The sequence below is a fragment of the Diceros bicornis genome, chromosome 37 (genome assembly GCF_020826845.1).
Source record: "Diceros bicornis minor isolate mBicDic1 chromosome 37, mDicBic1.mat.cur, whole genome shotgun sequence".
Classification (NCBI taxonomy): domain Eukaryota; kingdom Metazoa; phylum Chordata; class Mammalia; order Perissodactyla; family Rhinocerotidae; genus Diceros; species Diceros bicornis.
In genome coordinates, this window is record NC_080776.1 from 4,142,598 (window position 1) to 4,158,297 (window position 15,700).

Below are 15,700 nucleotides of genomic sequence, written 5' to 3' on the forward strand. Positions count from 1 at the left end.
ACATATTTGAATTGACCTTGTCCTCATTTGTCCCTGCCACACCCTGGGCCATCTTTACCTCTTTCTGTTCCTCATAGCATGAAGCCAAGAAAGTACAAGTCTACACTAGTAGCAAACACTCTTACAAATATTAAGTCCCTTCAATAAAACAGATTCCAAACAAGATGAAATCAGAAAAAAAAAGAATGCATTAGTACTGTCTTCATAGGTATTCTACACAACTCTTTAGGTCCATCTAAAATCAGTTTCATCCCCGGGGAAGGTAGGTACATGACTGTTCATACACTGGAAAAAAGTAGTAAGCGGGAAGAAAATTCATAGATGATGCCAGCAGAAATTCACATATAGCCAAAGTTATGAACATACTGACTGCCATCCAAATGTTTCCTTAAATTGTAGCAAAACTCAAAACTACTAACCTTATTTACCTTCCTCCCAAAGGAAAAAAAAATATGAAATTCCAATTATTTCTGAGTGGTTAGAGTGAGGGAGCCACAAAGACATGCTTTACCTCTGAAAAAATTGTATGTCCACACTGTACCAATGTACCAAAGCATGCAGAAAAAAAATGACAGCCGACATTCTATTTAAAACATTTCACGGGGCCGGCCCGGTGGCGCAAGCGGTTGGGTGCGCGCGCTCCGCTGCGGCGGCCCGGGGTTCGCTGGTTCGGATCCCGGGCGCGCACCGACGCACTGCTTGGTAAGCCATGCTGTGGCGGCGTCCCATATAAAGTGGAGGAAGATGGGCACCGATGTTGGCCCAGGGCCGTCTTCCTCAGCAAAAAAAAGAGGAGGATTGGCGGATGTTAGCTCAGGGCTGATCTCCTCACAAAAAAAAAAAAAATAAAAAAAATAAAATAAAATAAAACATTTCACATCTCTGTTTTGGTGCCTTCTCTTAGATTTAAAGGAAGAGTTTGTATATCTCTTCAAAAATAATTACAACAGGGGCTAGTAAGAGAGAGCTGAGTTGTAACCATTTTGCCTAGCTCTAGCTGTGTTCATGCTTAGAAATCACTTAAATAAGCAGATGATAAACTAGAAAATGAGTGAAGAGCAGTATTGGGGCCAATATTGGATATTCGCTTCTCTCTCTATAGCTCTCTAGTCTTGCTAATTCTCACATCATTCTGTATTAAGAAACATACTTTCAGCATCCTATTTAATGATTTTTTTTTTAGAGCAGTTATCAGTTAACTGCTTAACAGAATTTCAGTATTCATAAATGGGTATCAGATAATCCAGTCATGGTCAGGTCTGGCCTCCCTTATAAGCAGCCAGCTCTGCCTCCATGTGTGTCTCCCAAAATGGCCTAACAATCTCACTCATTCCTCCCCTCTAATGCTGTTGGACTGCAAAGAAAACACAGAGCACCCATATAAATGAAATGAAAATCTGCACAGGAAATATGGCAACACAGGTATAGACTAAAGGAAGAGAAATTCTGTACTAAGGGATTGAGAGTCACCTCTGACAAGGACTTATAAATAGTTGAATGTTTTTGAGACAGAAAAATGGTCAGGACATGGTCTCTTTGACTTGGGGGTTCAGATACATTCTAGACTCCAAGCAGGGTGAAAATAAGCTTCATTTTTTTTGTTTGTTTTACGTATAGTCCAACGTACAGGTTACAAAGTCCCCTTTCCTTGTACCAAAAGTGGTAAATATTATTATTGAAGAAATATGAGAATAAATAGCCCGAGTTCTGTAACCTTATGTGGTTCAAGTTACCACATTCAGGTCAAACTAGCAATTGCGCTGAGATTTTGAAAGAAATAGCCGACAGCAAGATTTTTAAGACCTTCCACTCGAAGAGCAAAAGATGAATGGACTATGGACAGAACATTGGGTGGTCACAGCTTGAAGAAACCAGTGAAAAGAGAAATACCAGAAAAGGGATTTCTGAGTGGGCTTTTTTCCCCCTACTGTTAGCCTAATTATATTTTTCTGCTGACTGGTTAACACTGATTAAATGCTGATAAAGTGACAATTGTAAGCATACTTTCAGAAACAAATACGTATACTATGCTGCCATCACATTACAACTTTAAAAGAAAACTTCCCAAATCTATGAAAAGTAGAGGTCCCTTCTGGAAACTACTGACGGCCTCTTGGCCACTCTTAGACCATATGTTATTCTGAAAACTAGATAAAAATACTATTCATTAAAGGTGTTCAAAGTAAGGCTGCCAGGGTGTCTATAAAATGCCAGTCATCAAAACTATGGAAAAACAGTGCTTAGGTTTAGAAAAATAAGATCATCGGACCTCAGATGTACTGTAGGTGTCCTTAACTACCTGGAGTTGAAAAGTTTTGCTATATGGTACAGTGTATAACATACCGCATTACAAATTCCATAGGGGAAGTAAACTCAGAACCCACAACAACAACTCATCTGTGGGGTTATCACTGAAAATACCAATGTGTTTGTGTTACATGATCTTTAGAGGAAAAAAAAAACGTTGACGTTTTGAAACAAATTCTTCTCTGAAGAGTAAAATTACTTATGCCGTTTTAAACTGCAAAAGTCCTACCCAGAATAAACTTTCCTGCCTTCAGTCATCATCCTGAACATCAGTGGCAAATTAGAATCTCTTAGGTAAGTCGTTACGAATCAAGTGATTTTTTTTCAAAGCACGATATGCCTTATATCTACGCATGGCAGAAATGAACCGCTCTTAAATTCTCACAAAATAAACAAGCCGAGTTATCAAGAAACAATATCCCCTGTCCCTTCTCTCTTCTGTTTCTTCCTTATGGTAATTAGGCAGAGCAAATGACAGTGTGTCCACAAAATAAGAATTAATAATAGTAATAATATTAAAAAAAGGTATGTCAACATCCGAGGGAAGGTGGGATTGTAAGTGCAGTATTTCTTCATGTGCAGTTCATTACTTCATAGGGGTCCCCGTTGGAATGAAAAGGCCTAGTGGAATGTGTGCTCCCCTCGAACAATGTGTGATGAAAACTCGTAACGGTCCTGGCTTCTGTAGCCACAGATGTTGCATTCCAGTGGGTCCCGGTAGCCATGGCAACCCATGTGAATGGTGTACATGACATGGTCTAGGAAAAGGACTCGGCAGTGCTCACACTTGAAGGCCCTAATCTGTTCTCCTTCTCCATTGAAGACCTTGTAGATGTCCTTCAGAGAGCCCTTAGGAGCCTTGGTGGCATCCAAAGCCTTGACATCCTCCTTCATGTAAGCTGGGCTTTGTTTCCTCTTGGGATTTAAGGCAGGGTTTCCTTGGTAGGACTGGTGGTCATCATGGCTGCTTTCTGAGTCAGTAGAATCCAGGCAGCTATTGCTGGGAGAGGCCTCTCTTTCCTGGGGTCGACTCTTTGGTCTGATGAGAGAGATGGGGCCATCCATGTTGTTTTCATGACTATCGGAGGTTTCCCTGCTGATAGGTCTTTCTATCCTATTTGGATGATAGACCTGAGAATAAGCTGAGCTTATGACTGGGGCCACCTCAGCGATTGTGCTTGGCGGGTGCTGCATCAGAGGGTGAAGGGCCTCAGCTCCAAGGTAGGTGATTGCATTGTTGATGGCTTGGTCCATCATATGAGACTGCATTAGCTCAGCCTCCTTCTCATATGTCAAGTTCATATCAAAGTGAATGTCTGGGTAGCTGAAGCGCATCAGCTTTTCCCCTGAAAGGGAGAGGGGGAGAAAAGCAAAAAGAAAAAAAAAGACAACAAAATGAGTGACTGGATTAAAAATATAAAAACACAAAGTTAAATAATCACCTCCATTTTCCTTAATATGGTATATTTTATCCTTTAGATCAAGTATTGGGGCTCTTTAATTCTGCTGAGACACACAAATACTCTTCACCTGCAAAGAGGATTAGTAACAAAAATTTCACAAGCCATTTGCACTTGTTCTAATGTCATCAAGAGCATGCCTCTAGCCTGAAAGGCATGATGAGTGTATTGTCTTATTTTCATTCTCAATTAAAATTTCCGCTTGTCTAGAGCTCAGTGACTACAGGAGCAAGAAGAAATACCAGGTGAAAACATGTCAGAGACTATGCTTGCATATTTTAACATCAGTGATCAAGCCACAAAGGTCACAAAAGCGAGAGTGATTTGGTTATAATGTCTGTCACCTCACTGTCGTATAATGTTAACTTGGTTGATTTAGCAGCTATATTACAAAAAAATTATAGAACCAATATATGTCATTCTGGAGAATTCCAAAAAGTCACTAGTAAAATACTGTTAAAAGTTGTATTGTCTGATAAATTGGATGAAATTTAGGGCTATGTAAAAATAAGAGTCATTTCCAAAAGTAATTACTTATGAACTTGGAAAATATTATGTTTGTTTTATTTCTTGAAAGGGATAATTATTCATTTTTACATCACTCCTTTCTTATTCAGACATGGGTATACCCATCATTAGTTTTCCACTTTTTCTTGATTGAAGGATGTTTGTAGTTTTCCCTTTAATATTTACTTCAACAAATTTAATTTTACTTCAATATTTTACTTTAATATAATATCTAAACATTAACTATAAAAGAGTTTGGTGGGTAAAACAAGAGAAGTAATTTTAATTTTTCTCCTTCAAGTATTGCCAGCTTTGGACAGAATATTTTATCTTTTCAAAATTCTGCCACTAAAACAATGTGGTCTCCTACAAATTACCTAGTTACTCTGATAGGTAAATCTTACAGATAAATTCTTAAAAATATATGTGGACTTATAAATGTTTAGTATGTTGTGTAGATGGATGGTTAAGTTGTAATGTTGACAGGAAATGTTGATCCACAGAACTGCATTCTGGAAAAGCACTTTCAGGTAGTTAGTATTATTTCAGGTTTGAAGAAAGGTCCACAGAGGGAGATTAGGGTAATGATCAGAGTGACGAAAATGGAAGGAAAAAATGGTGAAAAATTATCTCATGGCATTCAACTGAAGATATTGCAATGTCAAGAGTTTAAAGGTTAAGCTAGACAAACCTAACCTATATTCTCAAGGAGCTACAGTTTAGAGGGAGTGACAGCAATTTAGGGATCATTTATAATACAGAGTGATACGTGCCATGGGGTCAAAGAAGAGGAATACATAACTCATACGAGGGGAGTAAAAGAAGACTTCTTGAAGGAAGTGGCATCAGAGATAAGAACGTGATGGCAAATATTAGCCAAGTCAAGGAATGTGGGGGTGGAGCAGCTGGTCGGAAGGCTTAGAGCATGACTTCTTCAAGGGAGTACTTACACTTCAATATGGCCGAGAGCGGAAATAGATGAGAAAGATGAAGTCAGATAACATAGTTCTCATTTGACAGCTAAAGAATTTGAATTCTATCCTGAGGGCCACAGGGATTGAGGGGGTGAAACAGGGAAGTGACTTGACTAGATATTTATTTAGCAAGATGGTTTAGAAAGTTGTTGCTGTAGGAGATCATGGTAGCCTGAACTAGTAAAGTGGCAGTGGAAACGGAGAAAAGTCCATGGAATGACAGGAAGTTTAGAAAATATAGTTGCTAGGGCTTGGCGATTATCTAAACAAAGAGAAGGAGAAAAAGAAAGAAATTAAGCATGAAGCCCAGGTTTCTAGCTTGGGAAACTTACTGGATGACAATGAGATAGGAAAGATGAAGAATTTGGTTTGGGGAAGACTATAAGTAATAGTTATGCCAATAAGTTCTTCGATACTGTCTCATTCAGGAGCGAGATCTGGGCTTGAGATGTAGATAAGAGAGTCATCAGTTGATAGAAAGTAACTTCTGTAGCGATGGGAATAGATGATCTCACCCAGGCTTAGGTAAAGTGTGAAGAAGTGAAGGTCAAAAATAGAACCTGGGAGAACATCAAGATTTTTATGCCTGTCTAGACAGGGTAAGGGGGAATCCTGCCTTCAGCCCCATGTTTAGAGAGTTCTGGACCTTGCTTCTCATGGAATGAGGAATGTGTAGGGCCAAGGGAATGTGCCTATCTGGAGTTTAATTCCAAGATCATACTCTGGATATCCAGGGCTCTAGATTTCCTTGCCAAATAGCTCTGAACTTCACCCAGGGTCAGCACGGTCTTTTTTATAGGTCCATCCTCCTGAGTACCAATTGTGCTGCTGGTATGCACACACTTAGGCCTGAGAAATAGCCAACACACTACTCTTTATGTGCTGTGTGTGGGGGGCAATGTGAAAAGAACTTGGACGTGCAGGCTGAGGTGTCTACACAGGTGTGCGTGAGGCTCCTTTTGGTACTGGACAGAACCAAAAGTGGGTCTAAGAAAGGGGCCTGGCTCCAGGCCAGGGTGTGGGCCTGCTCATGCTGCCAAGGTCTCATGTGAAATTCCAAGGAATCTGAGAATTCTATATTTATTTGAACTCAATCTTCCAAGTTAGAAAGGTAGAATAGCAGTTTTTCAGCTTGATTTCTAATATTAAAATACCTAGGCATATAAATGAAGGCCTCCATTAGGACTTTTGCCCTGTTTGCATAGCTGCTAGGGGTAATCTGTAAAGATGACTAAGAAGGGGCAGTCAGAGAAGCTGGAAGAAATTCAAGAGAGATCAATGTCATAGAAAGCAAGGAAAGACAATGTTTCAAAAGGAATTGACTATTCCATAGTGGCAAATGCTCTCTAAGAGTTGTGTAAGATAGTCTAAAAAGGGTCCACTGGATTTGGCACTATGGAAGCCAGTGGTGACCTTAATAAGTATAATTTCAGTGGAGCATGGGAAAGACAGCCAGGTTGCACAAAGTGGGGAACGAGTAGAAAGAAAGAAATTATGGAAAGCAAGCATAGAAGACTCTTTCAATAACTCCATCTTTCAAGGAGAAAGTAGGTAGCAGCTGAAAGGGGAGTTGGGTTCGAGGGAAGATTTTTTTTAATGATGGGAGTTTATCACCTTAAATGCTGAAAGGAAAATGCCAATAGAGGGGGGGATTGAAATATAAGTGAGGAAGAGGAAAAATAATAGTGTAATGTATTTGGTGGGCTGGGATAGGAGAATTCCAGAGCACAAGAAGAGGAATTAGCCTTAATCAGAAAGAGGGATACTTCTTTCATTGAAACAAGGAGAAAACAAGAAAGTATTCATGTGGATTCACATAATCCTACAGGATTAGTGATATTATATTGAAATCATCTCACCTGACTTTATTCCTTGTGAATCTAGATATAATATCATGAAATCGTGAGGTACCATGTTTGTGGAGAGTAGAGAAAGGTTGAAATGGCCCTAGAGTTGAGTGGGAGAGAGACTATTTCGGGATGGATTAGGAGGGCTGCTACATAGTATGGATGGGACAACTGATATTTAAGATCATGTATTCATTTATTTATAGTGACATCAATTCGTAAGGCTGTGGGATTTTCTCCGAAAGTACTATGTAGGTATGGAAAACTTGCTCAGTTGGTTTCACTAGAGAGTGGGGTTTCACCAGGAGAAGGTGACAGAAGGACAACAAAGCAAAAGGGTCAAGAATATTGGCAAGAGAGTGGTAATAGTGACGAACCATGGAATCTAAGCTGGACAAGAAAAGAGAGGAGGAGACAAAAAGATGTGCAGCAAGTTCAGGGATCACTGGCCTGGAGGGCTTGATAAGGTCCAAGAGCAGCATTTAACTGAGGGACATGATAAAAAGGAATTTATGGTAAGTGTGGAATGATGAAATTTTTTGTTTCAAAAGACATCATAGAGACAGTTACTGTGTGACTGTTTGTTACATATATTACTACTAGGGTAGAACCCAAATAAAGAAAAAATACCATCAAAAAACACCATCATTTATTCCTAATAAAAATCCTAATGTTTTTATATTAAAATCAAAATGTAATTTAGAAAAATATGTCCCTCTTTTCTAAGGAATGTAATGAAATCAAATTGAGATTAGCATCTCTAAGTCATAGGAGACACAAAAATGTTACAAAGAGCAGAACTAAATAAAATCAAAAGACAAAAAGAATAATAATAAATTTCATATTTTCCCATCTACACTAGTGTCTAGTTGAGATACAAGCATTTAATGGACATCCATCAAATTAATCAATTTAAATAATAGATGAAATGGAATTTTAAAAAATAGTTATTTATAAAAAGGAAGAAAGAAAAGTTACCTAGGGCCCAAGGCAGGCCTTTGAGTGTACTCCCAGGGGCTTTAAACCCACATATACATATAGTATAAACTGTGATCCTTCGGGTTACTCTTTAGCCTTTTTTTTAATGAGCTCTGTCAATAAATCTCTCCAGCTTCTCTTAAAGTTATATTCTGGTGATTTGTTAGTTCTTCAATTTTAGATTGAAACGAAATCTTCTCTAAGTGTTTATTGGAGTAATAGAATTTTATTACTCTTTCCTCCCTGAAATAATCAAAGAGAAGATTTGCGCCTAGTCACCCACATCAGGAGGTTCCGCAGGAGGTTTGACACTAGAATGTGAGAATCTGTTTGAATATTTTCATCTCCTCTAATTTTTTACCCTTATAAAATCAAAAGCATAGATATAACATTTAAAATTAATGACAATTCTTTATGTAGAATCTCTATTTTTCACACATTGTTTTAAAAAAATTTTAAAAATAATGAAAGCAAAGATCAAAATATGAAATATACATCCAAGTATGAAACATCTTGAACGTAGGCTGCTGCATTAGTTTTCTAATGCAGAATTTTGAAAAAAGAAAAAACAAAAAGATTTCTCTTCATTCTAGATCAAAGAGTAAAAGCATTAATATCACGTAAAGAAAATAGTTTAAAAAACCTGGCACTAATGCAGATTTAAAAACAGATTACAAAACTGGCTTGTAGGCTACACCATTTCCCTTAAGTATTACGACTTTTTTTAAATAAATGAACATTTTATTTTTACATGCTATTTCACTTTCTGTATCATTCCATTTTGAGATAGCAACTTAACTTCTATCAGTCTTTCCCTTGTTTTTCTTTCTTAGGCCCATATGCTTACGGGTGTGTGTGAATGTGCGTGTGTGTGTGTGTGCATGTGTGTGAGTGTGTGTGACAGTATGGTACACATGAAGTGGCATAACGTAGAAAAGAATAACAGAGAAAAGCGATGGGTATTTATTTCACGAACTGAAATACACCATATATAGTTCTAATACACGGGAATATGTCTTTGCCCATTAAAATCACCCTTTAAAGAAATAAGAGCATTTGCAACGCTTACCCACAAACTTTTGTGGAGTGGAGCTTTTACGTTTTCCCATATTCCCCGTGAGCTTCTCTATGACAGCAGGTCTCTCAAAAGGCACCAGAGAAATATTGTTGTCCATAATAGGCTCTTGTTCCTTACAATCTTCCATAGGAGGTACTATATAAAACCATACAAAAATGCAATCTGATAATTTCTCCAACATTTTAGAAGACAGAGAGCTGGATTTGCCATGTCAATATGTGTTATACAAACATAAACTAGTATGCTTGAGTAAAGCATATAGAAAAAATAACCTCTAGTGTTACGATGCACTCTCTAATTTTACACACACACACACACACACACACACAGGACTTGTTTTTATCCTAGTCTCTCTCAGATCAATGACATAAACTGTTGTCACTATTGGCGGCAAACATGTTCATCTTGCTTCTCATCTTATTCCTCTGAAAGTGTTTTCAACATTGATTAAAATCAATACTACTTTAAGACAGCACTATTCTCAAGGCTTTTGGAGTTTATTTTTCTAAAACAATTTAAGTCAGTCAACTTGTTTTGGAGGAAAGCTTAAACAGACACACAGAATAACAGCACAACATTTAACCAGTTTTTTTTTCACTCGTGTATTTTCCTGTAGCAGATTTCCTACTTGATGAGCTGCGAGTAGCTGTGAGCCCTGCTGGCAGTAGTTGAATACCTGCACAAAGCAGCCTTCATGAAGGAGATGCAGTTCTGAACACGTCTGTGCATAGTCAACTGTGGCAGCTTTATGACTGTAATTTATTTTAAAAAGAGCTCTTCAGCAGGATAAAAAAACCCATTTCCAAATTGGCATATTTGCTCACTAAACTGCTGCTCTAATTCATTCGACAAATTCTCCAATGCTGCTGCTCCCTCTTCATCCTATTGGCCAAGTTGCTGTGGGCTCATATATTAGCTCATAGATATTGACTTTAGATATTGACATTCATTGTGTAGATAAAGAACTTATAAAAGTTGTTTTTTAATAAAGATATTGTCAAAGGATGTTTAAAGATAGAGTAACATCTGAGATAGATGAGATCAGTTGATTAAAACCAATGGTCACAGGAAAGACCATAACTTATTACTTCTTGATTATTGTTGCTTTCTCCAATTGCATCTGTGCTAGTTCTGTCTGGAAACCCCAAGGTTTCATATCTTAGGATATCTTTATTTGTTGAGCATGCACTGTAAAATGATTTATTCTCCTTTCATTTGTAAAGGATAGTTCCACTGTGTGAAACACAATGCATTCTCATTTAAAGGGTGGACATTAAAATAAAGTGAGAAAGCAAGAGATGCAAGTTAAAAAAATCCAGTGCACAATTCAGGTGACCTATTTAATAACTAACACAGGTTGCTGGTTTTGAAGAAATGAAAAATGGCATCAGAAAAATGTTTGCCTAATTTGGACATGTTTAAAAAAATCAACGTTCAATCTAAGTTTTGGGTTAACCCAGTAGAGTCCGTTGGATGGGCCAGAAAAATTTAATCTCCAATCTCTATTCTATAAGAAATCCTCTGGTTATGAATGGCAAGGGATTCTGCAATTATTGGACGTTAATTTGGAAACAGAATTCCAAGATGAGATTCAGAAACAAGGAAACGCTTAGGTCATTTTCTATACTGATATAATTCATGATATTATCAAGTGGAAAAAGTGTGTCCCGAGATATTATGTAAAACATTATATCCTCTCTTAGCAACAACCAAAATTAAAAAAAAATACTTAAAAAGAAAAGCAAATAAAGGATGGCCACAGAATTCAAATACGGAGGGCTGGGAGGATGGAATAGCAGTGGTGATGTGGTAGAGAACCATGTAATTCGATACAGATTATTGTCAAAAATCTTAACTTTTGTTTTGGGTTATAGATTCACAGGCTCTTATCACATTATTCAAAAACAATTATATAACTGAAAAACAGGCCATGTATGGACCAAAGAGGAAAATATGTCACAGACCAAGATCCAAAATGAAAGAAGGAAAGAAAAAAAAAGTTTGTTGTAAATTTTGCCAAAAAACAGCAAAACTGGTTAACAGGGTTTGCCCCAAAATTGAATATACTAATTAGTTTTGAAATGAGTCGTCTCAAACTTGGCAGTTTTGCTCTAAGTCTCACCTTGAGTTTTCATATTTGCACACATTTAACACTCAGAACGAAACCTGGGTGTGGGAACTGCCCCACACCACATCCACCTCAATTCAGATGATCTGTCCCAAGTTCAATGAAGCTCATGTGAACTGAAAGCGATGACTTTGGCAGAGCTCTGGTCTAACTTCTCCTTTACGACAGCTCTTTACATATCAAATATTGATCTTGTTTCTACCATATTGGCAATAATAATAATAATAACAACAAGTGACGTGTTAAGTACTGTTTTAAGGCTTTACATTTATTAATTCATTTAATACTTTCAACAAGCCCCTGAGATAGGTACAATTACCATCTCCATTTTACAGATGAGGAAAAAAAAGGTGCAGAGATGTTAAGTGATTTCCTCAGCATTTACATCCAGTGAGTAGGGAATACATGAGTTAGACCTGATGGTCTGACTCCAGAACCTGGGCTCTTAGCCACCACGCTATACTATTCTTTGTAGACATAATTTGAGTGTTGACTTTTTATAAACAAGTTTGACAACTTTTTAAGGTCTGCCATTGGGAAAAGATCTGATACATTTTCTCAATTATGTAACCAATCTGAGCTTTTTGCTTTCACGGATCTGGGTGCAACTCACCAAAATGTTTCCGGATATATATCACTTGAAACACCAAACAAGTTCTCCAGTTAACTCATAATGCATTAATCACATAGTGAAAGAGTCATCTAGGCTAAGAAAATATCAATATGCTAACTTCATTTGTTAGAGCAAACTTCACAACCAAGTATCTTCCTTGACCTTATTTTTGAAGTTATAACCAGGAAAAAAATTTATGTATACTGGCATTATTTCATTATCTCACCACATTGATAAGTCATCAAGACAGAACCACACAAGTTTTTCGAACATAGCTGTATTACCAAACAATCCACTCAAATTTCAAATTCCAAGAAGACACAAGTCTGAGGGTCCTAGATTATGTCACACATCCACCCCCTGGCCAGGAGAGGGCAGGGCACCTAGATTGACTGTCTCGCCATGTCTTCACAGAAGACAGTTCTCTAAAGGACAATGGAAGTCTTGTTATCAAAAGAAGGAGGAAGGTATGTAGGGCAGGCAAAACAACAGGTATCCTCTATATTGTCACAAACGTTCTCCATGTTGCTGAATCTAAAAGAAACTTTTCAGTTATCTTAGTTATTTTCTTGGCAACCTTGGACGGTGCTGATACTGCTTTGGCTCTTGTGAAATCACTCTTTCCATTTTCCCATTCTCTGCTCTTACTCATCTTCATGGCACTTCTTTTGTTTTTTTTTTTTCCTGCTGGTGTGTTTTTGGGCTTCTAGATGTCTCACTGTATACTTACTCATATATCTTCTGAAACCTATTCCTTCAGGCTGCTACTTATATAACGATGGCTCTCACATCTGTATTTCCTATCCCAACCTCTCTTGAGAGCTTGAGATCTATATATTCAATGTCTTCCTGTCTGTCACAGGTACTTAAAAGATAGTATGTTCAAAAATTGAAATCTTGGGCCGGCCCGGTGGCATAGCAGTTAAGTTTGCGCGCTCCGCTTCAGCGGCCCGGGGTTCACAGGTTTGGATCCCAGGCGCAGAACCACGCACTGCTTATCCAGCCGTGCTGTGGTGGCGTCCCATATAAAGTAGAGGAAGATGGGCATGGATGTTAAGCCCAGGGCCAATCTTCCTCACACACACACACACAAAACAAAAAACAAAGAACCCTGAAATCTCCATTTCCTGCCCCAAACTTTCTCCTGTTTTCCTAGTTTCCGTCTCAGTGAATGGTACTGCTATCTACCTAGACATCCATTCTAGTCAACTGTGGCAAATCCTAGATTTCTTCCTTTCACCCACTCTCCTGTCCCTCCTCCTCCCTGCTACTTCTCCTTATATACACACGGGAGTACCAAGTGTTTTAGACTCTATAGTTGCTTTCAATTTCTAACTTTTCTGTATATTCGAGGCTACTGAGCCCAACCCGACCAATCTGGAGACTGTTACAACGGTCTACGTGCCTCTATCTTGACTCCTCTGATCTATCTCCTCCATTTCTAGCAATAAAATGTTAAAGAAACAATGTTTTTTAGGATAAAGTACAAAATTCTTTGGTTAGGACAATAGGCCCTTGATGCTCTCTTCACAGACTATTTCTTGAGCCTATTGCCTTCCAATTTCTCTTGCCCTTACAAACCGGGCTCTAATTATACACAGCTCTTTGTAGATCCTTAACCCACTATGCTCTTTTAGAGTTCTATTTCTTCACACATGCTGTTCTCTCTGCATGAAACACCATTCTCTACTTCTTTAGCTGGCTATCTTGCCTTTCAAAACCCTACTCAAACATAACTTCCCCAAGAAATTCTTCTTGGACATCCAGTCTGATTTAGATATCTATCCTGTATGCCCCTATAATGTGCTCTAACTGTTCGTTTATTAGTCTGTTTCCTCCAATAGTTGGTAAGTAAACTTAGGTTAGGGAGTGCATTTTTATTTGACTTTGTGTCTATAGTATTTTATGATGAGAGATGAATATAATATTCAATGGATGTTTACTGAATGACTTAATGAAGGAAATGTCACCCAATGAAAATAAGTCAAAGAAGCTTACTAGAAAGTTTATATGTTCTCAATTATGTCTCCATGCTTGCATTATAAACTTCTCTTTCTCCAATAATTCAAAATATAAACCTAAGAATATGTATTCTTGCTTTCAAGTTGGTTATCTTTCTGGTTCACACTTTCATTTTTGTTTCCAGGCAAGGGGGAAAAAGCTAATTATATACCTTGGCTTTTAAAGCTTTTTCTTCAAACTGAACAGACTTGAAAAATTAGCTGAAAGATAACTTTTAAATAAGATAATCTGCCATAAAATGCAATTCATTATTATCTTTATTTCCAAAACTACAAGTCATGAATTTCCTCCCTTTCCCTCAAAGTCAAGAACTTTTTATTCTTCCTCCTAAACATGTCTTCAGTATTTCATCCTGTTCTCTTCTCCTGCTACTGCCTTTTCATCTTCTCCATGGCATTCTCAAGTCAAGTCTCTCCTTGCACTCCATCAGGCATCTATTCTATATTCTATGTTGGTGACATTTTTTCTTTAGAAGACACAAATTTGATTACCTCAATGACATTCAAACATTGGATTAGCATAAGAGGCTCTATCTTTGCAGCACAATCTACTATTTAAGTCTTATTTCCTACTACTGCTTTAACTCCAACTATGTTCAACATCCAGGAACGTGTTAATGTTCTTTTCTACCTCCAAGTCTTAGCCTACGGCAACTTCTCTGCCTGGAGTGGACATTCTCTGTGAATCTGTCCGATTTATGCAATTTTTTTCACCCTCATGTACAGATCAAACACTGTATGTAAGAAACTTCCCTTGACCTCTCCAGACAGGTCAGTTCTGCATCTGTGTTCCTGAAGAAGGGTATTTATGCCTTTATTAGAGCATTTGTTTCATTTTATTTATTTATTCTTTAATTTTTTTTATTGTGAAATTTTTGTTGTACATTATTGTTTATCAGTCACCATATAAGTGCATCCTTCCACCCTTTGTGCCCACCCCCGATCCCCCTAGCCCCTGGTAACTACCAAACAGTTCTATCTGTCCGTGTGTTGGTTTATCTTCCACATATGAGTGAAATCATGCACTGTTTGTCTTTCTCTTTCTGGCTTATTTCACTTAACATAATACCCGTCAGGTCCATCCATGTTGTTGCAAATGGGATTGTTTCTTTTTTTTTAAGTATGTTTTTCCTACCAGACTATAAATGCAAGAAAGAAATTGTGTCCATTTATATTTATATGCAGAGAACTTGGCACATAGAAAGCCCTCAATAAATGTTTCCTGAATGAAGTGAAAGAATGCGTCTTTGACTTAGGACACTTCCTCACTAGAAGAGCCAGCAAAGGGAAGAATATATTTTGGGAAAGACAGGCTAGGAAATATAACTATGTCAGACATGAAAAAGCAAAGAATAGTAATTAATTTCAAAGAGCTAATGGCAACCACAATGATGGCAACTCCCACACCCACTACTAAAAGAAAAGACAAAAAAACAGACAAGATGTAATAGGATAGTCTGAGAAGGGGATAAATATGAATTTCATTGCGGCTCTGTTCAAAAGGAGGCACATGCCAAGCTATGTATATGAGACAAAGTTAATGATGAACTTTAGTAGCATTTTACCCATCTTTTCTCTCTTATGGGGTATGTATCAATTCCTATTTCATACAAACAACCCCCATTAAGCATGTTAACAAAAGGAAACGGAGATTAAGGATAATCTCAAATTATTATTACAACACACCTAGAAAAAGTATAGGATGAAATGGCATTAATATAAACTTATGCGGTTAAAACTATATCCAATATTGAAGAACAAAAATTTGGGTCTATAAATGATACCCC

At 37.6% G+C, this 15,700-nt stretch overlaps 1 protein-coding gene across 8 annotated transcripts in view; it reads right to left on the bottom strand.

Annotated features, from left to right (window-relative positions):
* Positions 1-878: 878 nt before the first annotated feature.
* The window catches only part of IKZF2 (IKAROS family zinc finger 2), a 155,408-nt gene continuing 140,586 nt past the window's right edge, over positions 879-15,700 (bottom strand). For 7 of the 8 annotated variants that reach the window (XM_058532933.1, XM_058532930.1, XM_058532932.1 and 4 more), the window contains 2 exons: positions 9,143-9,286; positions 879-3,653 (listed from right to left, as the gene is read on the bottom strand). In XM_058532933.1, coding sequence (XP_058388916.1) covers positions 2,929-3,653; positions 9,143-9,286 — 869 coding nt within the window. In that variant the 3' untranslated portion in view covers positions 879-2,928. The remainder of the gene's footprint in view (positions 3,654-9,142; positions 9,287-15,700) is intronic. The other variant, XM_058532936.1, reaches the window with a different exon arrangement.